At 46.2% G+C, this 25,817-nt stretch overlaps 1 protein-coding gene and 1 pseudogene across 2 annotated transcripts in view; one reads left to right on the forward strand and one right to left on the reverse strand.

Moving 5' to 3' along the window:
- Positions 1 to 25,817, forward strand: part of BTD (biotinidase) — a 62,013-nt gene that overhangs the window by 24,034 nt on the left and 12,162 nt on the right. For both annotated transcript variants that reach the window (XM_030876390.2, XM_030876389.2), the window contains exons 2-3: positions 18,476 to 18,740; positions 23,219 to 23,368. In XM_030876390.2, the coding sequence (XP_030732250.1) occupies positions 18,480 to 18,740; positions 23,219 to 23,368 (411 nt within the window). In that variant the 5' untranslated portion in view covers positions 18,476 to 18,479. The remainder of the gene's footprint in view (positions 1 to 18,475; positions 18,741 to 23,218; positions 23,369 to 25,817) is intronic.
- LOC115863515 (zinc finger FYVE domain-containing protein 1 pseudogene) lies at positions 197 to 15,233 on the reverse strand (annotated as a pseudogene).

Consider the following 25,817-nt stretch of genomic DNA (forward strand, 5'->3'; position numbering starts at 1 on the left):
TTGAGGTAGGTTCCCTCTATGCCCACATTCTGGAGAGTTTTTTTTATCATAAATGGGTGTTGAATTTTGTCAGAAGCTTTTTCTGCATCTATTGAGACGATCATATGGGTTTTATTCTTCACTTTTGCGGGGGGCATTAAAGGTCACCAGGCGTTTTATTGCAGTTAAAGCAGACTCGGACAGGATGGTCCCAGCCTCAAGAGGGGACAGCCCAGTGGTCATGGGAACACTCATCACAGAAGCCCTGTCTGCAGGCCCAGCAGTGGTACTTGGAAAGCTTGACGCTGAACCCCTTCTGGCAGTTGTGGTAGTGCAGGATCTCATGGTCTGGTACCCAGTACACCGGCCTGGCTGCATCCTTCACCAAACCTAGTGGTATGTCATTGGCCGTCACCACAGCTCCCAAAGTGTTCTGCACGGCCTTGCCCACCTTCCGAACAATCAGCGTCCCGCCCTCATCATCCACCTGTGCCTCAGTAACTTCTAACTGAGAATTCCTGGCTTCATAGCAGTTGTCACACACCCACACGGGCACAGGGCCCCAGCCCCGCTCCAGCACTGGCCGGGTCGTGGGTGAACAGCTGTCACAGAAGCCCTCCCCCCAGGCCCGGCAGTGATGCTTGGTGTCATTATCTTTAAAGGGTGTAGCACACTTGTTGCAGCTCAGGATCTGGGAGTTGGGCCTCCAGTAGGCAGGGGCGATCTGGTCTGTCAGCCAGGACGTCACAGCCTTGCTGGGCCCAAGGCTAAGCTCGGACACTGACTGAGCCATGAAGTTCATCCCATCCAAGAGGCGCTGGGCAGCATTGTTGTTGTCCTTCAGAAATCCATCAGTTCCAGGCCACACATGCACAATCTCTGTCTGCACCACTGTGTCCACAGGATATTGGTTCCCAAACCAGTACTGCCGGCTACGATAGACCACGCCGCAGTTGGGACATTCGATTACGTACCCAGACCAGCCATATTTTGCGAGACCCATCCAGGGGGAGTCGGTTGAAGCAGCCGTCTTGGGCACCACGCTGACTTCATTGCCTCTCTCGTAGCAGGCCTTGCAGGTAAAAACCCGGTTGTCATACTGGTGAGAGTATCTGCAGCGGCTTTTGGCTTCACGAGGTACTCCTTCTTTCCCGTGATTCATGCTGTTCTTACATCCAGCCCCACAGCTGAGGCACAGGACGGAGCAGGTGAAGTACTCATCTGGAAAAAGGGAGCTGTGTGCCATCTCGTCATCGGGGAGCTCACTGCTGAAGCGGTCGCTGAGGGCCTTCAGAGCTTTGAACATGATCCCCGGGTGCCGGGGAGAACGGGTGTTGTTATTCTCTAGTTGTTGCTCCAAAGCACGCCGAAGACCAGAAAAGTCCGTGGGAGGATTGTATGTCCTCGTTCCCTTGTAACGAATAGAACTGAAGGCTTCAGGGAAGCGGCCCAGCTTCCGGAACCGGTCCTGGATGAGCTTCTCGGGCACCTCGGAGGGGTGATTAGAGTCTAGCAGCTGAGTGTGCACAGTCTCATGGAAAACGATAACAGCAGGGCCCAGGGTGGACAGGGGGACATCCAGGCCACAGCGGGCAGTGGTAGCCTTGAGCTCCTTGGTGAAGTGCTTCAGATAAGCTTCTGAGGCGTCCCCAAGGAACTTGAAGAGGTCTGCAGTCGGTCTGCATGAGTTCGATAGATGACGAGGTCTGAAATGGCCAGGACCTTAAGCAGCAGCCGTGTTCTCTGGCTTAGATTCTCTGTAGCCCACAAGAGCCCTTCTGTGTCTATCACTGCTACTTTGTGGACTGGATCATATGCCGCCCACACTCCAACAGTGCAGGACTCCTGGGCAGGGGAGGCTTTGAAGACTTCCCGGCCACAAAAGAAAGTGTGGTTGAGGGTATGAGCCTTCTCATCCCCAGTATTTCCAAAAATGGAAACCACTTTCAGATGCTGATAGGATTTGCATCCAATTTCCTAATAAAGTCCTCTTCATTCGTTACCTGAATTTCTTCATCCTCATCTACTAGGAAGAAACTCACAACCTTCTCAGTCATCTTCTTTGTCTTGGTGTCCTCATCCATCCCTTCTTCCTCCAGCAATGCCTGGACCTTAGCCACATGGTACACAGTAACAGGGTGCCTCCTTTTGTTACCCCCAGAATGAGTCCTCTCTGGCACTCCAGGCACAAGTTGATTTTACAGGTCTGGCACCTCACGTCTGCCGTCTGCTTCATACCTGGAGAACGCCCACTGGGGTCCTTGCAGGGGTCACAGTAAGGGACGTGGCCAGCTTTGAGTCTGATCCGCTCATGGTTTCTCAGGCGCTCCTGCCGCTGGAGCTTCTCCTAGCAGCGGAGACACTGCAGGCTGCAGCACTCATCACACTCGGAGACGGCTTCATCAGTCCCGCTGCAGGTGTAACTCTCCTGGCACAACAGCCCAGGGTTCAGGCCCTTCTCTGCTGGGGAAGTCTGCGCACTCAATATTCAGACTGGGAAGGAAAGCATCTACAATATAACAGTACCTGGGCTTTCCCCAGAAGTGAAGACAAAGGCGTTGAGTCTGAAGACTGAGCACAGCCTCCACAGGGTTCTGAACACCCTTAAAAAAATGTTTTTAAAAAAACATTCGATGTCCTATCAGAATTCTTCACACATTTACAAACGTTCGGATGTTTAATTTTCTGCTGCCAAGCCTCCTGGATCAGCAGCAATGTTGACTTGGCTTGATAGTTTCATCCTCCATAAAGTGCAGGCAAATATATGGTTAAAATTAACTTGAGAGGGTCTGTTATGGCTATCTGAAAGAGATCTGATGGGTTCACTGAGGTGGGCACATGCATGGGGCCTCAGACACAAGGTTTTGGTAATGAAAGAGAGTGGTCAGGAACTTTTCAATATTATCCAGCTTAAGTCAGTATTTCAGAGGATACCTCGACGCCTCTCTCCAGCCGGGGATTCCTCACCCTTCCTTCTTTCCGGACAACACCACCACAACCCGAGGGGCAGCAGCAAGGTCTAAGAACAAAGAAGGGCACCCCAAATCCCCCCAACGCTGGCAGAGGCCAGAGCCGCATCCATTGTTTATACCACCCCCACCACCACCCCCCTTCCTTCCGGGGGCAGAGGGAGCTCCAGGGCTATCACTCGTCCGGTGCAGGGCCATGCCCTTCCCTCCCCGACCGCAGTGTCCCGGGAACCCTACCAAGAAGCAGCTCTGCTGTGGCGAGGAAGCGTCAGGGGATCCCGGGGCCCCGGTGGAGGTGTGGGCTGTTCCTCAGGGCACCAGTGGATCCATCCTCATCTCCATTTCCATCCCCCTCCTCCGTCACTGCCTCCTGGGGTTCCTCCTCTCCTGTTGTCAGTTAGGATCAGCTGATGCGAGTGAACTTCTCCCTGCTCCCAATTTGTTAATATGGTGTATCACACTGATTGATTTGTGTATATTGATACGCAATATAAATATTTTGCATCCCTGGGATAAATCCCACTTGATTATGGTGTATGATCCTTTTAATGTGTTGTTGGATTCTGTTTGCTAGTATTTTGTTGAGGAATTTTGCATCTATATTCATCAGTGATATCGGTCTGTAATTTTCTTTTTTTGTAGTATCTTTGTCTGGTTTTGGTATCAGGGTGATGGTGGCCTCATAGAATGAGTTTGGGAGTGTTCCTTCCTCTGCAATTTTTTGGAAGAGGTTGAGAAGGATGGGTGTTAGCTCTTCTCTAAATGTTTGGTAGAATTCACCTGTGAAGCCATCTGGTCCTGGACTTTTGTTTGTTGGAAGATTTTTAATCACGGTTTCAATTTCATCACTTGTGATTTGTCTGTTCATATTTTCTGTTTCTTTCTGGTTCAGTCTTGGAAGCTTATACCTTTCTAAGACTTTGTCCATTTCTTCCAGGTTGTCCATTTTATTGGCATACAGTTGCTTGTAGTAGTCTCTTAGGATGCTTTGTATTTCTGTGGCGTCTGTTGTAACTTCTCCTTTTTCATTTCTAATTTTATTGATTTGAGTCCTCTCCCTCTTTTTCTTGATGAGTCTGGCTAATGGTTTATCAATTTTGTTGTTTATCTTCTCAAAGAACCAGCTTTTAGTTTTATTGATCTCTTTACTATTGTTTTCTTTGTTTCTATTTCATTTATTTCTGCTCTGATCTTTATGATTTCTCTTCTTCTACTAACTTTGGGTTTTGTTTGTTCTTCTTTCTCTAGTTCCTTTAGGTGTAAGGTTAGATTGTTTATTTGACATTTTTCTTGTTTCTTGAGGTAGGCTTGTATTGCTATAAACTTCCCTCTTAGAAATGCTTTTGCTGCATCCCATAGGTTTTGGATCATCGTGTTTTCATTGTCATTTGTCTCTAGGTATTTTTTTATTTCCTCTTTGATTTCTTCAGTGATCTCTTGGTTATTTAGTAACGTATTGTTTAACCTCCATGTGTCTGTGTTTTTTAGGTTTTTTTCCCTATAATTGATTTCTAATCTCATAGCATTGTGGTCAGAAAAGATGCTTGATATGATTTCAATTTTCTTAAATTTACTGAGGCTTAATTTGTGACCCAAGATGTGATCTATCCTGGAGAATGTTCCTTGCACACTTGAGAAGAAAGTGTAATCTGTTTTTGGATGGAGTGTCCTATAAATACCAATTAAATCTTTCTGGTCTATTGTGTCATTTAAAGCTTGTGTTTCCTTATTAATTTTCTGTTTGGATAATCTGTCCACTGGTGTAAGTGAAGTGTTAAAGTCCCCCACTATTATTGTGTTACTGTTGATTTCCTCTTTTATAGCTGTTAGCAGTTGCCTTAGATATTGAGGTGCTCCTATGTTGGATGCATATATATTTATAATTGTTATATCTTCTTCTTGGATTGATCCCTTGATCATTATGTAGTGTCCTTCCTTGTCTCTTTATTTAACATTCTTTATTTTAAAGTCTGTTTTATCTGATATGAGTATTGCTACTCCAGCTTTCTTTTGATTTCCATTTGCATGGAATATCTTTTTGCACCCCCTCACTTTCAGTCTGTATGTGTCCCTAGGTCTGAAGTGGGTCTCTTGTAGACAGCATATATATGGGTCTTGTTTTTGTATCCATTCAGTGAGCCTGTGTCTTTTGGTTGGCACGTTTAATCCATTCACTTTTAATGTAATTATCGATATGTATGTTCCTATTACCATTTTCTTAATTGTTATGGGTTTGTTTTTGTAGGTCCTTTTCTTGTCTTGTGTTTCCCACTTAGAGAAGTTCCTTTAGCATTTGTTGTAGAGCTGGTTTTGGGGTGCTGAATTCTCTTAGCTTTTGTTTGTCTGTAAAGCTTTTGATTTCTCTGTTGAATCTGAATGAGATCCTTGCTGGGTAGAGTAATCTTGGTTGTAGGTTCCTCCCTTTCATCACTTTAAACATATCATGCCACTCCCTTCTGGCTTACAGAGTTTCTGCTGAGAAATCAGCTGTTAACCTTATGGGAGTTGCCTTTTATGTTATTTGTCGTTTTTCCCTTGTTGCTTTCAAAAATTTTTCTTTGTCTTTAATTTTTGTCAATTTGATTACTGTGTGTCTCGGCATGTTTCTCCTTGAGTTTATCCTGCCTAGGACTCTCTGTGCTTCCTGGACTTGGGTGGCTATTTCCTTTTCCATGTTATGGAAGTTTTTGACTATAATCTCTTTAAATATTTTTGGGTCTTTTCTCTCTCTCTTCTCCTTCTAGGACCCCTGTAATGCGAATGTTGTTGCATTTAATGTTGTCCCAGAGGTCTGTTAGGCTGTCTTCATTTCTTTTCATTCTTTTTTCTTTATTCTGTTCCATGGCAGTGAATTCCACCATTGTGTCTTCCAGGTCACTTATCCGTTCTTCTGCCTCAGTTATTCTGCTATTGATTCCTTCTAGTGTATTTTTGATTTCAGTTATTGTATTGTTCATCTCTGTTTGTTTGTTCTTTAATTCTTCTAGGTGTTTTTTCTTTAATTTTTCTAGGTCTTTGTTAAACATTTCTTGCATCTTCTCGATCTTTGCCTCCATTCTTTTTCCGAGATCCTGGATCATCTTCACTATCATTATTCTGAATTCTTTTTCTGGAAGGTTTCCTATCTCCATTTCATTTAGTTGTTTTTCTGGGGTTTTATCTTTTTCCTTCATCTGGTACTTAGCCCTCTGCCTTTTCATCTTGTCTATCTTTCTGTGAATGTAGTTTTTGTTCCACAGGCTCCAGGATTATAGTTCTTCTTGCTTCCGCTCTCTGCCCTTTGGTGGATGAGGCTATCTAAGAGGCTTGTGCAAGTTTCCTGATGGGAGGGACTGGTGGTGGGTAGAGCTGGCTGTTGCTCTGGTGGGCAGAGCTCAGTAAAACTTTAATCTGCTTATCTGCTGATGGGTGAGGCTGGGTTCCCTCCCTGTTGGTTGTTTGTCCTGAGGCGACCCAACACTGGAGCCTACCTGGCTCTTTGGTGGGGCTAATGGTGGACTCCGGGAGGGCTCACACCAAGGAGTACTTCCCAGAACTTCTGCTGCCAGTGTCCTTGTCCCCACATTGAGACACAGCCACCCCCCACCTCTGCAGGAGACCATCCAACACTAGCAGGTAGGTCTGGTTCAGTCTCCTGTGGGGTCACTGCTCCTTCCCGTGGATCCCAATGCACACACTACTTTGTGTATGCCCTGCAAGGGTGGAGTCTCTGGTTCCCCCAGTCCTGTCGAAGTCCTGCAATCAAATCCCACTAGCCTTCAAAGTCTGATTCTCTAGGAATTCCTCCTCCTGTTGCCAGACCCCCAGGTTGGGAAGCCTGACGTGGGGCTCAGAACCTTCACTCCAGCGGGTGGACTTCTGTGGTATAAGTGTTCTCCAGTTTGTGAGTCAACCACCCTGTGGTTATGGGGTTTGATTTCATTGTGATTGTGCCCCTCCTACCGTCTCACTGTGGCTCTCCTTTGTCTTTGGTTGTGGGGTATCTTTTTTGGTGAGTTCCAGTGTTTTCCTGTCAATGATTGTTCAGCAGTTAGTTGTGATTCCGGTGCTCTCGCAAGAGGGAGTGAGCGCACATCCTTCTACTCCATCATCTTGAACCAATCTTCACTATTTTTTTAAAATGGTAATTTATGATATATATATATATATATATTCTTAATTATTTATTTTTGGCTGCATTGGGTCTTCATTGCTGCGTGCGGGCTTCCTCTAGTTGCGGCAAGCGAGGGCTGCTCTTCATTGCAGTGTGTGGGCTTCTGATAGCGGTGGCTTCTCTTGCTGTGGATCACAGGCTCTAGGTGCATGGGCTTCTGTTGTTGTGGCACACGGGGTCAGTAGTTACGGCTCATGGGCTGTAGAGTGCAGGCTCAGTAGTTGTGGCGCACGGGCTTAGTTGCTCTGTGGCATGTGGTATCTTCCCAGGCCAGGGCTCAAACCCACGTCCCCTCCATTGGCAGATGGACTCTTAACCACTGTGCCACCAGGGAAGTCCAAATCATAGTTATTTTTAATTGCTGGTCTGATCATTCCAACATGTCTGCCACATCTGACTCTGGTTCTGTTGCTTGATGTGTCTCTTCAAATTTTTTTTTTTTCCTTCTAGTATGCCTAGTAATTCTTTTTTGAAAGCTGGATATGAGACATGAGGTACTGGGTAGAGGAGCTGTAGTAAATAGGCATTTAGTATTGCTGGCCAGGTGTGGAAAGTGAGAAGTTGTCTTTTGTCCTGTGGTCTGTCTTTTAGTGAACTTGACAAGTTCACACTGCCCAGTCTAGCCCACCTCTCTGGTGGGACAGGATGGCTAGAGGGGGCTGGAGTTGGGTGTCTCCCTCTCCCTAGGTCGTTTAGGTTCTATAAAACCGCAGTAGGTTCGCTGTGCTAAAACAGTTTCTTTTGAGGGCAGGCCTCCTGAGGAACAGTGCACTCTGGCTGCTTTTCCGCTCTCTCTAGCCGCAGAGATTTTCTCCAGCTGTACTGCGAGGACTGGATACAGCTCCTAGAGGAAGAACTCAGAACTGTGGGCACACCCTGCCAAAGCCGGGCTCCCCTGAAGTTCTTCACTCTTGGACCTGTCCACCCTGAGCCTCCAGCAACTGGTCAGTTACAGTTTAGCTTTTCCTGTACTGGTACTGGCTCCACTGAGGTTTCTGCTCACAGGTTTCTACTCAGTTAGGTTGTGATATTTTGTATTCACCTGTCTGTCTCTCTAAATTTTGGAGGCAGCAGTTTGCCCTGTGGTCTCAGTTCTCAGATGTATCTAAGAAGAGCTGTTGGTTTTCAGTTTGTTCACATTTTTACTTGTTAACATAGAATGGCTGCTTCCAAGCTCCTTATATGCCAGACTGGAAACCAGAAGTCTCAACTGTTTATTTTTTTCCTTATGTTTTTCATTTAGTAGAAAAACAGTGTGACATTAAGAAAACATTTTAAATCTCCATAAGATGACCTGTCATGTTTTCAGTTATCCGCATTCTTTTCCAGTCTTTGTTCACATGCATGCATGTTTTACTTCGCTATTACCACTGTAAACAGAGAAAAGTTTTCACTATGTTTGTTGAGCATAGCTATCTTTAAAATTTTTGCTTAATATCCCACCTGGTTTGTATATATTTTCATAGCTTTCTTCATATTGGATGTTAGATATTGTTTGTTTCCAGCTTTCATCTACTGGGACTTATTCTTCAGTTTTAGCTAGCATCCACTTATTAAACATTAAGTGCTTTACATCAGGTATTTTCACTTCCAGCTTGTAGATGAAGAAGTTGAAGCTTCGTTGTGTTAAATAACTTATCCAAGCTTATATAATGAGTAAGTATCAGAGGCAGGATTTACTTTTTTTTTTTTTGGCTGTGCCACGCAGCATGAGGAATCTTACTTCCCCAACCAGGGATCAAACCTGTACCCCCTGCAGTGGAAGTATGGAGTCCTAACCACTGGACCACCAGGGAATTCCCAGATCCAGGATTTCAAATCAGACATTTTAAAACTCAAAAGCCCGTATTCTTTACTTCCATAGTATGCTGTCATTTCAACTGACCTTTTTCTTATTTAAATGACTTCCTAAGATAAAGTCCCAGAAGAATACTGTTTGTGATTTATAATATGAATTATTAAACTTTTTTACCAATAAGAAAGTACTGTTATAATCACTTTACTAGTTTATTTTTTTTCCAAATTTAATCTTTTAAAATAGTGCAAGTTAATGTTTATTTTGTATATAAGTTCAAAGTTTTTCAGTGTTTGTTTATGATTTGTTTTCTTCTTTAAATCTGTTCTTGTTTATTGCCTATTTATAAGTGTTGTCTTGATGTTTATATTTTGCATGTAAATTTTAATTTATCAATCTGTTTCTTCTATTATTTTAACTGCTTCAAATTTTAGAAAGTTGTTTCATCAAACCTTTGCTAGCCAATTATAATTTATTCTAGTTTTCCTAACATTCAACATGTACCTCCTGATTTTGAGTTTGTTTTTGTATATGGTGTAAGGTGTTTAATCTTATTTCCAAATTGTTGTTCAGTCATCCCAATATCACTTATTCAATCAAACTTTTCCTCTTGCTGTTCTGAGTGTGGTGGCATACAGAGAACTACCAGTAAGGCACACAAATAATTACCAGTCTGTCCAAAGCAGAAGAAAACAAAAATGCTCAGTGCCTCTAGGAAGAGAGGCGAAAGCAGAGATACTGACCATTTCTCTGCCGTTTACCATGCCCTGCATGGAGTCGGCCACGTTTGTGAGTAGGGCTAAGGTCACTCTCATTCTTGATCATGTGCTGCCCTCTAACTGCACTGTGGGTCACCTACAGCTTGCCACCATGCTTGTGTCGAGAGCATCCTCCACAGGTACTCAGAGGGACAGCATCTGGACCCATTTGCCTGCCTTTTGCTGTTTCTCTCTTGGTGAGCTTGACTGTGCCTCTCCCCAGCAGATACTTCCTGGACCCTCCATAGGAGAAGGTGGCCTTTGGCATGTTTTCTCTAGTGCTGTATTTTACCTTAGATTTTTTTGTTGTTTCTTTCACTCTTCCTACTATCATTCATTCTCAGTGTTTCCAGACTATCCTGTTAGGGATTGTTCTTTTGACTTGGGGACCACGGTTTCCTGGCTCTAATACCCATTCCATTGTCCTCCACGCTCTGCATGCAGGGCATCCTCACCATCTTGCTGGTCCTGTGATCTGGGTGTTTTAGTCCCGAGCACTGGCAGACAAGAGCACGGAGGTGATGGGACGTGGTGTCATGATGTTTGGCCCACCATGCCCTTAGAGATGTTGTATCCACCATACATTTAATTCACAAAGAACCTTTGCATTGCCCTCACTTCTGAGCACATCTTCCCTGAAAAATTTGACCTGTGGTTCTAGGGCATCATATTTTCCATGTGCTAATTGTGTTTCTCCATGTCCAGTCTTCAGGTCCTCATTCCCTAGAAGGTGCTTCTTCTGATGACTCTAATTGAAGGTAGTCCAACAAAGAAATGGGGATGAAATTTCCCAAGGGCTTTTTTTTTTTTTTTTTTTTTTTTTTTGTGGTACGCGGGCCTCTCACTGTTGTGGCCTCTCCCGTTGCGGAGCACCAGCTCCAGACGCGCAGGCTCAGCGGCCATGGCTCACGGGCCCAGCCGCTCCGCGGCATGTGGGATCTTCCCGGACCGGGGCACGAACCCGTGTCCCCTGCATCGGCAGGCAGACTCTCAACCACTGCGCCACCAGGGAAGCCCTTCCCAAGGGCTTTGAAAGACAATTCTTTGCTGACACCCATGGAGTCTTATTTCAGAGACCCTGATGATAGTTCTAGGGGACTGAGAAGAGCAGGGTAGCTACAAATGCTCCCACCGTTCTTCTCTCCCAAGACTGACGGACAGCGAGGAAGCCTTCTCTGAGTGCTTTCCTTGCTCCCTTGGCCAAGGTCTACGAACCACAGTTTAAGACTTACTTCCTCAGCAATTCATTTTTGGCTCCCAAAGATTTCAGATAAGCTTTTTTTTTTTTTTTTTTTTTTTTTGCGGTACGCGGGACTCTCACTGTTGTGGCCTCTCCCATTGCGGAGCACAGGCTCAGGACGCGCAGGCTCAGCGGCCATGGCTCACGGGCCCAGCTGCTCCGAGGCACGCGGGATCCTCCCCAACCGGGGCACGAACCCGCGTCCCCTGCATAGGCAGGCAGACTCCCAACCACTGCGCCACCAGGGAAGCACCAGATAAGCTTTTGAGAAGAAATCTGATACACTTTTGCAGAATATAATTGGAAGATTTTTCAGATTACCTATAAATGTATAATTATATTTATAAATAATTATGTTAAAATTTTTAAATGAAAATTTATTTAAATTTATAAATATATTATACACTATTTACTTATTCATTTAATTCCTACATATTTCTTTATTCATCTTATGTAATTACCTAATGGAATATCTATCTCTTACCCCTGTTCTAGTCTTTTAAAATCAGGAACCTTATTTAAACAAATGAAAACCAGTAACAACCTGGTTCTACAGTGATGTTCCTGTCAAGGCAAAGACAAGCACTGAATCCTTTAACCGACCTGGACCAGATTGTTTTGGGGACTTTTTTCCCCCCAGTTTGAGTATTTAAATACTTTGCTGATCATTTCCACTAATGTGGTGGGAGCACTTTGAAATCTGCCCACATTCTCTCAGCCCTTTTGTTGGAGAATCACCTGGGAAATAAAGGTGATGGTTCTGACTCATGTCTTTCTTTGACACGAGGGGAAGATAGTGTCAGAATGTACCTGCCTTTACCCTCCAGCCCAGTGGCTCTGCAGGTGACCCCAGGCCAGTAGTATCAGCACCACCATCACCTGGGAACTCATTAGAAAATGCATATTCTAGGGCCCTACCCCAGGTCTGCTGAGTGAAAACTTCTGGGCAAGGGGTCCAGGGAACTGCACGTTCAAGCCCTTCAGGTGCCTCAGCGTCAGCGTCCCCATTTGAGAACCACTGCTCTGGTCTGACCAACCAGTCTCTCCCTTGTGAGGGTACTTTGAATTTCTGTTGAATTCTGCTGCAGCTGCAATGAAGACACCACAGTGGTCTTTGAAGGTCTGACTGATAAATTACCCCCATCTTGAACATGTACTGGGAGGGTTGGACCAGGAGACAGGAGAGTTGCTTTCCATTCTGTTCTCACCACTAACTAGTCCTGGAGGATTCCCTCTTCATGAAAATGGAATTTTACCATCTGCTTTCATTGCTTTATGTGACAGGAAGATAAAATCAAGCAGTGGATGTTAAAGTGGTTTGAAAACATTAACATGTAACATAAAATGCAACGTGGCAGCCATGTAACACTTTGTCCCTTTGGATCCTTTACCTCAACTAGATTTCCCTGTGAAGAGTGCTGTGCATCTACGGATGGGTTGCATTGCTTTGCACACCCACTCACATCTATGGGGTATACTGCTGTAAGAAATCACAGCAAATTTAGAACCTGTGAATACAGAAGATGAAACAGGTCCTAGGAACATGGCAAACAAAAAAATAGCTTTCATGAGACCCAAATCTTGGAAAATCAAATGTTGTCTAGTTTTTTCACTGTAAAAGAGTTAGGTGGGGAAAAAAGAGATAGATGAGGTGTTAGGAACGGAAAGGAGGAAAAAACATCCATTTACTTCTTAAGAATGACCCACTCTTGCGGCACTTCAGCGCAAATCCCCACGTGGGTAAGTGGTACTCAGTTGGCCCACAGGGTGGCAGTAGCGGACCTGGAGGGGTCTCTTCTTTGAAGCAGAGTCTCCTGGGCGCTCTTTTCTGTCTGCACAACCAAGTGAAGAAAAGAGACTTCTTCCATTAAACACCTGTGCATTTCAGGGGGAAGTTTTGTCTTAAATAATGAAGGTAATTTCCCATTTGAGGAAAAGAAAGGTGACATATTTAGGTTCAAATGCCACGATTGCTCATTCGGTGTTCTAAGAGAAATTACTCCCGTCACCAGAAAGGGGCCCCAGTCCAAGGCCTGGTCCACGGTTACACTTTTGTATGTCACTCGCTTCTTGGAGGTAACAGCTGGAATGTTTTATAATAGTGTTTATTTTTACTTGTTGACAGTTTGCTTTATTTATTTATTTATGGCTGTGTTGGGTCTTCGTTTTTGTGCGAGGGCTTTCTCTAGTTGTGGCAAGCGGGGGCCACTCTTCATCGCGGTGCGCGGGGCCTAGCACTATCGCGGCCTCTCTTGTTGCGGAGCACAGGCTCCGGATGTGCAGGCTCAGTAATTGTGGCTCACGGGCCCAGTTGCTCCATGGCATGTGGACTCTTCCCAGACCAGGGCTCGAACCCGTGTCCCCTGCATTGGCAGGCAGACTCTCAACCACTGGGCCACCAGGGAAGCCCCTGGAATGTTTGTAAAAGAAAAATGACAATTTAGCAGTTCAGCCAGGAGTTTCTGGTAATTTACTCACTGTTCCATGTACGTTCAGCCTTGAACCTCAGCATCACCCTCACTCAGTTGCCACCTGACACACACCCCTGAGGCATCAGAGTCTTGGTGGTGGATGGTTTGCACGAAGCTGTTCAAGCTACAACACTGGGGGGCTTTACATTGTTCCAGGGCCGGTCATGGACCAGGTCACTAGGCACAGAGGCAGGGAACAAGAGGCTTTCTGGGAAATAAAGGTCTCTTTGGGGTTTCTTTAAATTCAGATTATGTAAGTTAGATGGAGATGGGCATTTCTCCTGCTTATGTAAAAGGATTTAAACAAGGAAATCACAAAATTCATGAGAATGGGTTTAGAACTATTTGGAACTTAACAGTATTTTTCATGGCATCCTGTCAGATACACATAGAAGCGTATACTGTGCTCGCTCCTAACGACTTAGCTGGTCCCTCAGCTTTGTTCCACAGGATATGACATTTCCTCTGCCAACTTCCCAATCATGGGGCTGTCATTCTCCTTCACAAGAGTGACAAGATCTTTTATTAAAACGATCAGTATGTCTATATATAAAATTTTAAGTGTATATACCTGCCTCTGAAATTATCTTATTAAGAATACCTTCATAATAATCCTTTCATTTTATTGCAAAATACACTATTGTAATAGCATGGCTAGGAAGGAAACACAGCTTACTTTCAAGGTGACTCATTTAGCAAGATGGAAAACAAAAGTTCCTTGTGTGTAAAAATATCTAGTGATTGACATGTTAACCAAATTTCCACAAAATAGATTTCCATGTAATTTAAGACTTTGATTTTTTTCCCTCATAGATCATAAGAACCCTCCTGACCAGGATTAGTGTCAGGGGAACATGTTTCTTTACGAACTGAGAAGCAGAGGCTTCTGTAGGGCGGTGAGAAGACCAGGATGCTTTTGCATGAAGATGTCACTCCAGCAGTGCTGTCCCCACCCCAGCAATCATTTCCTGGCTCAGCTCTCACTCTGGAGGCAGCGGGGAATTCTGAGCAGAGGAGCGTCTTGATTGACCCAGGGTTTAACCGGATCTCCACGGAGATGAGGCTGGAAGAGAGTGGGGCACTGTGGGAGCTGCCGGTTATCTCCCTCTGACTTCATTTTCTGCCGCCTTCCATGGTCCCTGGTCCTTGGTCCTTGGTCCCTGGTCCCTGGTCCCTGGTCCCAGCCCACCGCTCTCCTTGCTGTTTCTTGAACCACCCGAAAGCTCCCACTCGGGCCTTTAGAGCGAGCAGCCTGCTGCCTGGAACCCTCTTCCCCCGGCACCCACGGGCCTCCTCTCGCACCTTCTTCGGACGCCGGCTTCTCCTGGAGCCCGTCCTGGTCTAAAACCTACCCCCACCCACGCCAGGCCCTCCCTGCCCCCTCCCCGTCTTTATGGCTCCTTCGTACTTATTGCCAAATGACACGTTAGGTGCAGTCAGTTGGCAATGACAATGGGGTTAACGTCCCAATAAACCCATCGTAAGTTGAAAATATCATGGGTCAAAAATTCATTTGATACACGCAGCCTCCCGGACATCCCAGCTCAGCCCCGCCCACCTCACACGTGCTCAGAACACTCACATTAGCCTGCACGTGGGCAGAACCCTCTAACGCAAGGCGTAGTTTATAATAAAGTGTTGACTGTTTCACGGAGTTTATGGAATACTGCACTGAAAGGGAAGAACAGAATGGAGTGCGGGTCGGGATGGTTGTCAGTGTATCAGTTGCTCACCCCCGTGACTGGGGGCTGCAGCTGCCCTGCCCAGGATCAGAGAGAGGGTCGTACTACATGCCGGACCCCCCGGGAAAGTCCACATTCTGAATTCTGAGCACGGTTTCCACTGAACGCATATGGCTTTCGCACCATCGTAAAGTCGAACCATCATGAGTAGGGGGACGATCTGTGTTGATTGTGGCAGTTTCCGCATACATGGGGAGGGTCCACTTGGAAGGGCTAGGCGCCTTCACTGCTGGGTCCCCGATGCCTGCACCTCCGCAGGTATCACGTGGATGTCGAAGTGAGCGCGCTCCCGGCCCTGCCGTCTCCCGCCCCCGCCTCAGTGGAGCTCAGGAAGCAGGATGTGGGAGCACACTGTCACCTCGGTGGTGCCTTCACGCTGGGCTCTTCCTGGAGTTTAGACTCCCGTCAAATGCCTACGATGGAAGGAGGTTCGTAGCTAGCTTTTCAGACTGAGCACACATCTCCAGCCACCATTCTGTTTATGGTCCAGGCCCTGCCCTGCTCTGCAGGTGGATCTGTTGCTGGATCGCCAAGAACCTCATGACTCCCAGGGAGACCCCGGCCCCTCAGCCACTCGGTGAGCGCGCCGTCCTGAGCCATCACCGGGCCACCTGTACCCTTGCATCCTGTCGCCTGCCAGCACCCCCTGCTGCCATCCAGGCCTTTCAAAGCCCTTGCCACGAAGAGAGGGAAAACCAGAACACCACTCTTCAGCAAGGGTGCACTGTGGTGCCTATTTTTATTTTAATGACTCATTCTCTCCTACCTCATTAGGCTTGCTTCTTTCAAGGGGGAATACCTGGCTGAATCTGCATAACCCCTTATTATTGACCTACCTCTGTTCACGCAGAAATGATTGCCACTCACGGCTCTCCTACCAGGCTCTTTTTGTAAATAATCTAAATTTATTTTCTCAAAATAGAAAGAAAGGGGGTATCTTGCTGGTTCCGCAATTTCCTTGTTTTGCTGGACTGCAAGGCCCTGAGATTTTATTTATTTATTTATTTATTTATGGCTGCCTTGGGTCTTCATTGCTGTGCGTGGGCTTCAGTAGTTATGGCACGCGGGCTCAGTAGCTGTGGCGCACGGGCTTAGTTGCTCCACGGCATGTGGGATCTTCCCAGACCAGGGCTCGAACTCGTGTCCCCTGCATTGGCAGGCGGACTCTCAACCACTGCGCCGCCAGGGAAGCCCAGTCCCTGAGATTTAAACGAATGTTCTTTGTCCCCACATCAGCGGCATGCAGCTCTTAGCTGAGGAAGGAGGACCCCGCAAACGCCGCTCTCAGCTCCAGGACCTCCTGACCTGCCCCCACCGGGTCCTGGTTCATGTGCTCCCCCCACCACCCAGCCTTGTTTCCCCCCTCTTAGTGAGGCCATGGCCTTATACTTTAGAAATATTGCGAATTTGACTTTGAAGATGAAAGTTTTCCCCTCAAACCACTCCCCATTTATCATCATTCTGAAACCAGAGCTGGAATGGGAAACCGATTTTGAGACTTTAAAAATTATTCCCTGCTGGGACGTAGAGACTGTCATACAGAGTGAAGGAAGTCAGAAAGAGAGAAACAAATACCGTATATTAACGCATATATGTGGAAGCTAGAAAAATGGTACAGATGAACCGGTTTGCAGGGCAGAAATAGAGACACAGATGTAGAGAACAAACGTATGGACACCAAGGGGGGAAAGCGGGGCTGGGGGGATGAATTGGGAGATTGGGATTGACATATACACATTAATAGGTATAAAATAGATACCTAATAAGAACCTGCTGTATAAAAAAAATAAAATACAATTCAAAAAAATTATTCATTGCTGGTCTTCAGAGGCAAAATTCAGATAAGAGAGCTTATCAGTTATACTTCCGTTTCTACTCAAAAGCTCATGGCCGCTCACTCAAAGGCCTCTTGATCTGATCTTCCAACACCGCTTACAGTGCCCCAGACTGACGGCAGCACGCCTGGCATTTGGATGGAACATTTCTTCCCTGAGGAGAGAAGTGACAGTTTGAGACAGGGCGGGGTTGGGATGGAGAGCGCTGCCCACCCTGAGAAGTACCTGAGTTTGCGGGGATTCTGACTGAGCACCCCGAGTCCGTGGTCTGCTGCTGAAAATACTTATGGTTGCTTTTGTTTCTGGAACTTTGAGAGAAAAAGAAATTTGTGGCGGCCTGGGGGGTCTGGTTTTGAAATGCAAACACGGGGGTTCTGAGTCAGACTTGGGCAGGGTGGCATTTTGTCTTTAAAGAGCAGCAGTGTGGTTCCTCGATTTGTCTCTGCTGTCTTGACATTTAGTTGGATTCCTGGGCAATTGGTTGGCCTGGGCGCATCTCCACGGAGCGTGGGGCCTGGCCTTGGCACTGCCTGGCAAGTCTGTGTGCTTGGGGAGGGACTGTGGCTGGGAGGCCAAGCCGATTTTCAAGGCAGAACTGTGTGTAAAAACACCCAGTGACACATAACTTTTAGAAATTAAAATGCCTATTCTTGGGAAAAAACGGCACACAGAAGTGTCATTGAAAGTTTACTTCTAATCTCTTACAGTAGGAGCTACAAAGCTGAGTTTACTTTCTGGAAAATTCTAGTTTCTTTTCTAGAAAGTTGCATTTTATTACTGCAAAGGGATTTTATTTCCAGTGAGTATGCTTTTTTTGAGCAGGAGTTTTGGAGTCCCAGAGACAGAGGTTGAGAAGGTGATGGTGTGCAATGGCAATTCTCAAGTTCAAGGAGGGGGAAAAAGTCATGCTTTGATGGGGAGACTTCTTTTTGACGGTCCATAAACTGGCATTTAAGTAGAAGTCAGCAGTTTCTCTGCACCAAGTTAAAGAATGTGGGGCTGGGTAAAGGGAGGCTTACGCTTCATATTCATCACTAACCAGAGAAAGGCAGGGAGAATTGTGATCCATCAGGTTTTTATGGCTAAGATAGCCGAGCTGTATTATCAGGACCACGACAGTCCCAGCTGGTATAGATGGCTGACCTGTAGTATGTTTGTGTGTACTGAGGGCAGGCGGTGGGGTGTGGAGTATGTCACAGAGTTTTCTAAAATAATTAGAATAGTTATTATTGCCTAAATCTGAAGTGTGCAACTAGAAGAGTCCTGCTGGGGAAGCAAATCGTGGCAAACATTGGGTCTGTTGTGGAAATGTTCTAAAACCAGACTGTTAACACAGTGAGCCATTTTAAACATAACTCACTACGTGTTTGGAGAGAAACACATACCCTCTTATTAGGAACGTGAAACTCTCTGAGCTGCAGCATCACAGCCGGTGAGTCTGATTGCCGGGATTAATCAATCACAGCTGCGCAAGCCCCAATCTTGGTGGGATTCTGGATTCAGCTGTTTTCTCCTTGCCCCATTGCGTTCTAGATTGATGGTCTGCATTATGTCTGGAGCCGGCCGTCAGCTCGCTCTTCTCCTCTGCGGCTGCTGCGTGGCTGCCCTGGGGGCCCAGGCCGAGGAGCGCTGCCCGGCTGAGCGTAACCAGGCTGCCCAGTACGTGGCTGCCGTGTACGAGCACCGGTCCATCCTGAGCCCGAACCCGCTGGCCCTCACCAGCCGCAAGCAGGCCTTGGAGCTCATGAACCAGAACCTCGACATCTATGAACAGCAAGTGACGATCGCAGCCCAAAAGGCAAGAAGCGCTCCCGGGTCAGCTTGTTTGCAGAGCAGGGCAGATTAGCCCTTGGTGTTGCGTTTCCCTCTGGGAAATCAGCCCGGCCGGGAAAGATGAGCTGAATGAGTCCGTTGGCTGGAGTCCTGCTATGAGAGGGTGGTCTGCATCAGCAGACCCTCCAGGGCTGGGAGGAGTGCAGAATTTGGGGCCTGCCCTAGACTTGCTGAGTCAGAATGTACATTTAGCAAGATTCCCCAGGTGATGCTTCCCCTCCGGCCTGGGAAGCCCAGGGCCAGGCACGTGGCAGCGCCAGAAGAATCGCTCGGGTGCTTGTAAACAAATGTGTGTGCCCGGCCCCCACGCCTGCAGAGTCAGCTGGGGAGCACGTCGGGGCACTGGGATTTTTTGAGGTTCCCCGGTGGATTCAGATGTGCATAAACATCTGAAAGCCAGCAGGCACGACGGCCTCTCATGCTCTCGGAGGCTTTCAAGGATAACTAAAGTAGTAAGCGGCCCCAGAGCTGTGTTTGCTGCCTCCCGATGACGTGGGGCTCCTTTCTGGTCCCCGCGCCAGACCCCGAAGCCTGAGAGCTCAGTCCAGACAGAACCCAGCCCAGCGGACAAAGGACGCCGGTGCCGCCTTTGTGAAGGCTTCCTGCGTGGCCCCTTTTCCGCTCCTGCCGGGAAGGGTGGGGCAGACGGGGAGGTGTGGGAGCCAGAAGTCTCTGTAGGAAAATGGCCTGCTGGGAGGGCAGTCTGGCCTTGAGCCCCGGCAGGGGTGGGGGGGGACCTGCCCGGCTGCTTGAGGAAGCCCCGCTCCGCCCTGCCCGGGCAGCAGGCGGGCTCCCTGCGAGCAGAACGGCCGTGTCTGTGAGTTAAGCGGGCAGACCTGTGGTGCCTGCAGGTCCTGCCCAAACAGCCCCTGTCTCTGTTCAGGGTGGTCAGCACTGCCTGGACAACCACTGGCCGTCGCTACCTTTTAAAATGTAGCCTGTAGTACCTATATATGTAACACACAAATGCTGGAAGGGCGCTTAAAGGCCCTGTCCAGCTGTTCTGATGGGTGACACTGCTCTTTTTTTCCCAGCCCGACGTCCAGCTTCCCCTGGACGCCTCCAGTGGCCCAGGACTCACTGTCCACTTGAGGACAGTGGGAACTTCTGGAAAGGGCTTCCTTTCCATGAACAACAGTCAGCCTCCCTGTAACTGCCACCCATCGTCCTGTCCTCCTAGCCAAACAGAACAGACTGAATCCCATCCCACACACGCCATCTTTCCCAGATCTGAGGACGGCCCCAGCATCTCTCCCAGGCTGTCTCTCCAGTCCTATCCACAGTTCCCCGAGGGTTGCGGTTCCAGCCCTGTCCCCCAAGACTTTCCGGGTTACGTCTGTGCCCTGAGCTGCACGTGGTTTTGTCGAGGGCAGGGCGGAGGAAACCTGCCACCGTTCTCATTCTACATGTTGTCCCCAGAAGGAAAGCTTTTGGCAGCCACACCTTGCTGTGGATTCATCAGGCGCTTGCTGTCAGCCAAAGCCCCTGAGCCCTTTTCACACACACACACACGCTGCCATGGCTGTCCTGTACTTGTAAGGTTAATTTATTTAACCCGAGAGCAAAGCCTCACATTTGTGCCATTAAATTTCATCCTGGTGGGCTATTTGGGGATCTTCACTGACAGACATCCTGCATATCAGTTACCTTCACGTCATTCACACTTCTGGGACATACCTCATTTGTGTCTGCACCGAAGCCGGTGTAAAAACATACCAGCCTGTGCCGGCAGGCCTCCTCCTGACACAGGTCCGTTCTCTGCACGGAGGTGTTGGCTTGCAGGCAGCTGAAATGTCACCCCCTTCTTCTCCATCCTGTCCACAAGACCACGCTAAGACACTTGGCAGATGCCGTACTGAAACCTAGAGACTGTGCCTGCTGGTTTCCCCTGCATTTTAATCACCTGCCCCCAAATGAAACATATGTTTTTCTTGAACCCATGCTGCCAGCAGGCATCATTCCTTCTCTCTTTGTGGTCCAGGAGCAGGTACAAAGCTGCTGATCCAGTCATTTTTTAGGGCTTACAGACATCTCGGCTCCCCTACGTGGTTATATGTGTTAAAGTAACCTCTAACACAGGTTGATGCCATGCATGTATCAAAGTTTTATATCAAACTTGCTATAAGGGCAGAGGTTCCTGCAGGCCAATTAAATGAGTTCTCGCTTGAGTTCTTTCATTTACAGGGAAGAAAAGGAGTTGCGCTTAAAGATATTAGGCTGGGTGGTCAGCTGGGTTGGCACCCGGAATTCCCCAGGAGTTCTTGAGCTCACTGGTCTGTCAGAAAATTGCTCAAGTCCTTTATCAGGAATGCAAATTCCTTCCTAGAATGGATGAGTAATCACATCAGACCCAAAGTTCTGTCCCGGCTCAAGTCTGAGTCCTCATTCTGGGCAGATGTATATTCAGGAAACGCAATTTAATTTGAATATTAATCTAATATGTATCCATAGCTGTTAATGTCCATAGGAAACCATTCTGTGCTTTCAAAGTTGTGTTTTTAATAAAGGAAAACATGTGTCCAAGTATAATTTTCAGAAAGTTAGAAACATGACTCTTACACATAGAGAAGAATGGACATGTGTCAAAGCTCTTATTTAACTCATTAATTAACTCAGGAACCAGCAAGATGGTAAAGCTGGTTCAAAAGATAACTTGAGGAACAGACGTGAGTGTATCCATCAGTCAAATGAATGTTGAGATGAATCTGCTAATAGATACAAAACAGGCTAATGTCGTACAGGGCAATAAAACTGTCATGTTTAGGGTGTCTTATTAAATAGCAAAGTCAAACAGTGATACATTCACTAGATGGATAATCCTCGAGTGCGCTTGTCAGTACCCTGGTATATTGTAGAAAGATATACGTATACAAAGAATGTATACATAAATTCTTCGTCTTGCTTTATTTCCAAGTTTGTGATCATTTTTCTTTCTAATGTGCAATAAGATGACCAGCCTCGTATTCTGCTGGAGGGAGTGTACATTGCTGTAAGCTTTCTGGAAAGCTACTTGGCAACGTATATTAAGAATTTAAAATTTTTCATACACTTGACTCAGTATTTTCACTTATAAGCCTTTATTCTAAAGAAATAATCAGAGCTCCAATCAAAGATTTGTGTACAACGCTCATTCAGGAAGTGTTTTGAGCACCCTGTACACAGATGGTCACCACAGTTTTTTTCATTACAAAAAGTTGGGAACAATTCAAATGCCCAATAACAGAGGATAAACTGCGGTGTCCTCTTAAATATAATCCAGCATATAATACAAGCGATATTTCTGAAGGTATCTTTGTAGTCTTGATGCTCTGTAGCGAGAGAGTCAAGGTGGAAAACCGTATGTTTATTATTGTCTCAATTATACACGCACACACCTATACAGAGGGGGAAAAATGAAAAGAGGCAAGATGTTAACAATAAGTATCTTCATGATATAGGATTATGAATTCTTCCTTTATGTTGTGTTTTCCAAATTTTCTACACGTAAACTTTTGAAAAATTTTTTATAACCAGGAAAAAAATTATAAGGAGTTTGCAGTGCATTCCAGAAATAGTGACTCAAATTGCCTGTGACTTTAGATTATTCATGCCTGCTCCGCCATCCTCCTCCACCTTTCACTGTGGGGTGATGCTGCTCCAGGCTTAACATTTTCAGCCGAGCAAGTGCAGAGCGGCAGCCGAAGGGGCCCTGGCGCTGGGAGCTGAGGGCTGCCCTGTTTGGGTTTCCTCAGGTCGCTGCCACTGTCACAGGGAGCCTCGGGCTGTCACAGGCAAGGACCCCCAGCGTCTCCAGGTGTGGGAGAAGGCCTGTAGGGCGGCCAGGGCTCTGACGGGAGTCTCCTAACTCCCAGTGGGAGAAATGCAAGTTAGAGCAAGTCCTGGTCCCTATGCTAAAATCAATGCACTTGACTTTCACCCACCAGCCCACTGGGGCCCATTAGAATCATGTGGGGACCTGTTGCCGGGACCGCACCCACAGTTGATTGAAGCAGACTTTTTAGGGATGGGCCCAAGCATCACTGCTGAGCAAAGCTTTTGTTTTCAGAAGTCCCCTGTCTGATTTAGAAGCACAATGAAGGTTGAAAACCCCCCACCGGACTAGAGGTAGCACATCTGCTAAGCCTGATACTCAGGCCTGTTATAGTCGCCGCTCCATCTCCCATGGCACCACCACCAACTCCAAACCCATCCAAACTCACTTGTAACCTTCTTCCCTGGCCAGCCCTCGGTACAGTGCTGGTCCCTAGAAGACTTGGTCTTTCTTCCCTCAGAGTTAGGCCAAGTGAGACGGCTCCCCCAAGGCTCAGATCCCTGCCGAGCCCAGCTACCACGTCTGGACCTCTGTGGTTCCTGGTTCAGAGCAGCTGCAGGACGGCTGTCAGAGGAATGAAGGGGTGCTTCCCGTTATCTGTTAACGGACTATTTCTATGTTTTGACTTGCAGGGTGTACAGATTATAGTGTTTCCAGAAGATGGCATCCATGGATTCAACTTCACAAGAACATCCATTTACCCGTTTTTGGACTTTCTGCCTCCTCCCTACTTGGTCAGGTGGAACCCATGCCTGGAGCCCCACCGATTCCATGACACGGAAGTATGTAAGGGGACCAGCCTTCCTCCTCAGGAGGTGGGAGGCTCACGGAGATGAACCAAGCCAAGGGCCAAGAGCCAGGACGTGTTGAATGAGAGTGACAGGAGCCCTTAGGGGCCTGAGAACCAAACCCAAGCTCCCTGTGCCAGTCATTCACTTAAAAATGTCTGCTATTATGAGGCATTTACTCATCTGCGGATCGTTCTCTATTTGTTGATCACACAAGAAATGCATGAATATACGCTTCTACAACAAATCAAAGTTAATAAAATGAAAGCCCACCTTCCACACCCCATCCCTCAGCCACCTCCCTTTCTAGACAAACTGCCGTCAGTGCATCCACCTATATTCTTTTCTATGCATCTCATAGATACTGACATCTTTATTTTTTAATTTTATTATTTTTACTGAAGTACAGTTGATTTACAATGTTGTGTTAATTTCTGCTGTACAGCAAAGTGATTGTTATACTTACATATATTCACTATTTTTTATATTCTTTTCCATTATGGTTTATCACAGGATATTGAATTTGGTTCCCTGTGCTGTACTGTAGGACCTTGTTTATCTATTTTATATATAGTAGTTGGCAGCTGCTAATCCCAAACTCTCAATTCATCCCTCCCCAGCCCCACTTGGCAACCAGAAGTCTGTTCTTTATATCTGTGAGTCTCTTTCTGTTTCATAGATAAGTTCATTTGTGTATATTCCCCATATAAATGATATCAAAGGTATTTGTCTTTCTCTTTCTGACTTAACGTCACTTAGTATGATAATCTCTAAGTCCATCCATGTTGCTGCAAATGGCATTATTTCATTCTTTTTATGGTTGAGTAGTATTCCATTGTGTGTATGTATATATGTATATGTGTATATATCTATACACACATACCACATTTTCTTTATCCATTCATCTGTCGATGGACATTTAGATTGCTTCCATGTCTTGGCTACTGTGAATAGTCTGCTGTGAACACAGGGATGCATGTTTCTTTTTGAATTATAGTTTTGTCTGGTTATATTCCCAGGAATGGGGTTGCTAGATCATGTGGTAGTTCTGTTTTTAGTTTTTTGAGGAACCTCCACACTGTTTTCCACAGTGGATGCACCCATTTACATTCCCACTAACAGTGTAAGAGGGTTCCTTTTCCTCCACACTCTCTCCCGCATTTGTTATTTGTAGACTTTTTAATGATGGCCATTCTGACCGCTGTGAGGTGCTACCTCATTGTAGTCTTGATTTGCATTTCTCTAATAACTAGAAATGTTGAGCATCTTTTGATGTGCCTGTTGGCCATCTGTATGTCTTCTTTGGAGAAATGTCTGTTTAGGTCTTCTGCCCATTTTTCGATTGGGTTGTTTTTTTGTTGTTGAGTTGTGTGAACTGTTTGTATATGTTGGAAATTGAGCCCTTTCAGTCGCATCATTTGCAAATATTTTATCCTCATCTGTAGGTTGTCTTCTCGTTTTGTTTATGGTTTCCTTTGCTGTAGAAAAGCTTATAAAGTTTGAATAGGTCCCATTTGTTTATTTTTGCTTTTATTTCTGTTGCCTTGAGAGATTGACCTAAGAAAACAGTGGTACAATTTCTATCAGAGAATGTTTTGCCTATGTTCTCTTTTAGGAGTTTTATGGTGTCATGTCTTATATTTAAGTCCTTAAGCCATTTTGAGTTTATTTTTGTGTATGGTGTGAGGATGTGTTCTAACTTCATTGATTTACATGTGGCTGTCCAGCTTTCCTAACACCACTTGCTGAAGAGACTGTCTTTTCTCCATTGTATATTCTTGCCTCCTTTGTTGAAGATTAACTCCCTGTAGATGTGTGGGTTTATTACTGGGCTCCCTGTTCTGTCCCATTGATCCATATGTTTGTTTTTGTGCCAAGACCACACTGTTTTGATTACTGTGGCTTTGTAGTATTGTCTGAAGTCTGGGAGGGTTATGCCTCCAGCTTTGTTCTTTTTCCTCAGGATTGCTTTGGCAATTCTGGGTCTTTTATGGTTCTATATAAATTTTAGGCTTATCTGTTCTAGTTCTGTGAAAAAATGTCATGGGCAATTTGATAGGGATTGCATTAAATCTGTAGATTGCTTTGGGTGGTATGGCCATCTTAACAATGTTAATTTTTCCAATCCAAGAGCATGGGATATCTTTCCATTTCTTTATTTTTTAAAATTATTTTTTAAAAATTATTTATTTTTGGCTGTGTTTGGTCTTCGTTGCTGCACATGGGCTTTCTCTAGTTATGGCGAGCGGGGGCTACTCTTCGTTGTGCACGGGCTTCTCATTGTAGTGGCTTCTCTTGTTGCAGAGCAAGGGCTCTAGGCGTGCAGGCTTCAGTAGTTGCAGCTCATGGGCTCAGTAGCTGTGGCTTGCAGGCTCTAGAGCGCAGGCTCAGTAGTTATGACTCACGGGCTTAGTTGCTCCGCAGCATGTGGGATCTTCCCGGA

The sequence above is a fragment of the Globicephala melas genome, chromosome 4 (genome assembly GCF_963455315.2).
Source record: "Globicephala melas chromosome 4, mGloMel1.2, whole genome shotgun sequence".
NCBI classification, from domain to species: domain Eukaryota; kingdom Metazoa; phylum Chordata; class Mammalia; order Artiodactyla; family Delphinidae; genus Globicephala; species Globicephala melas.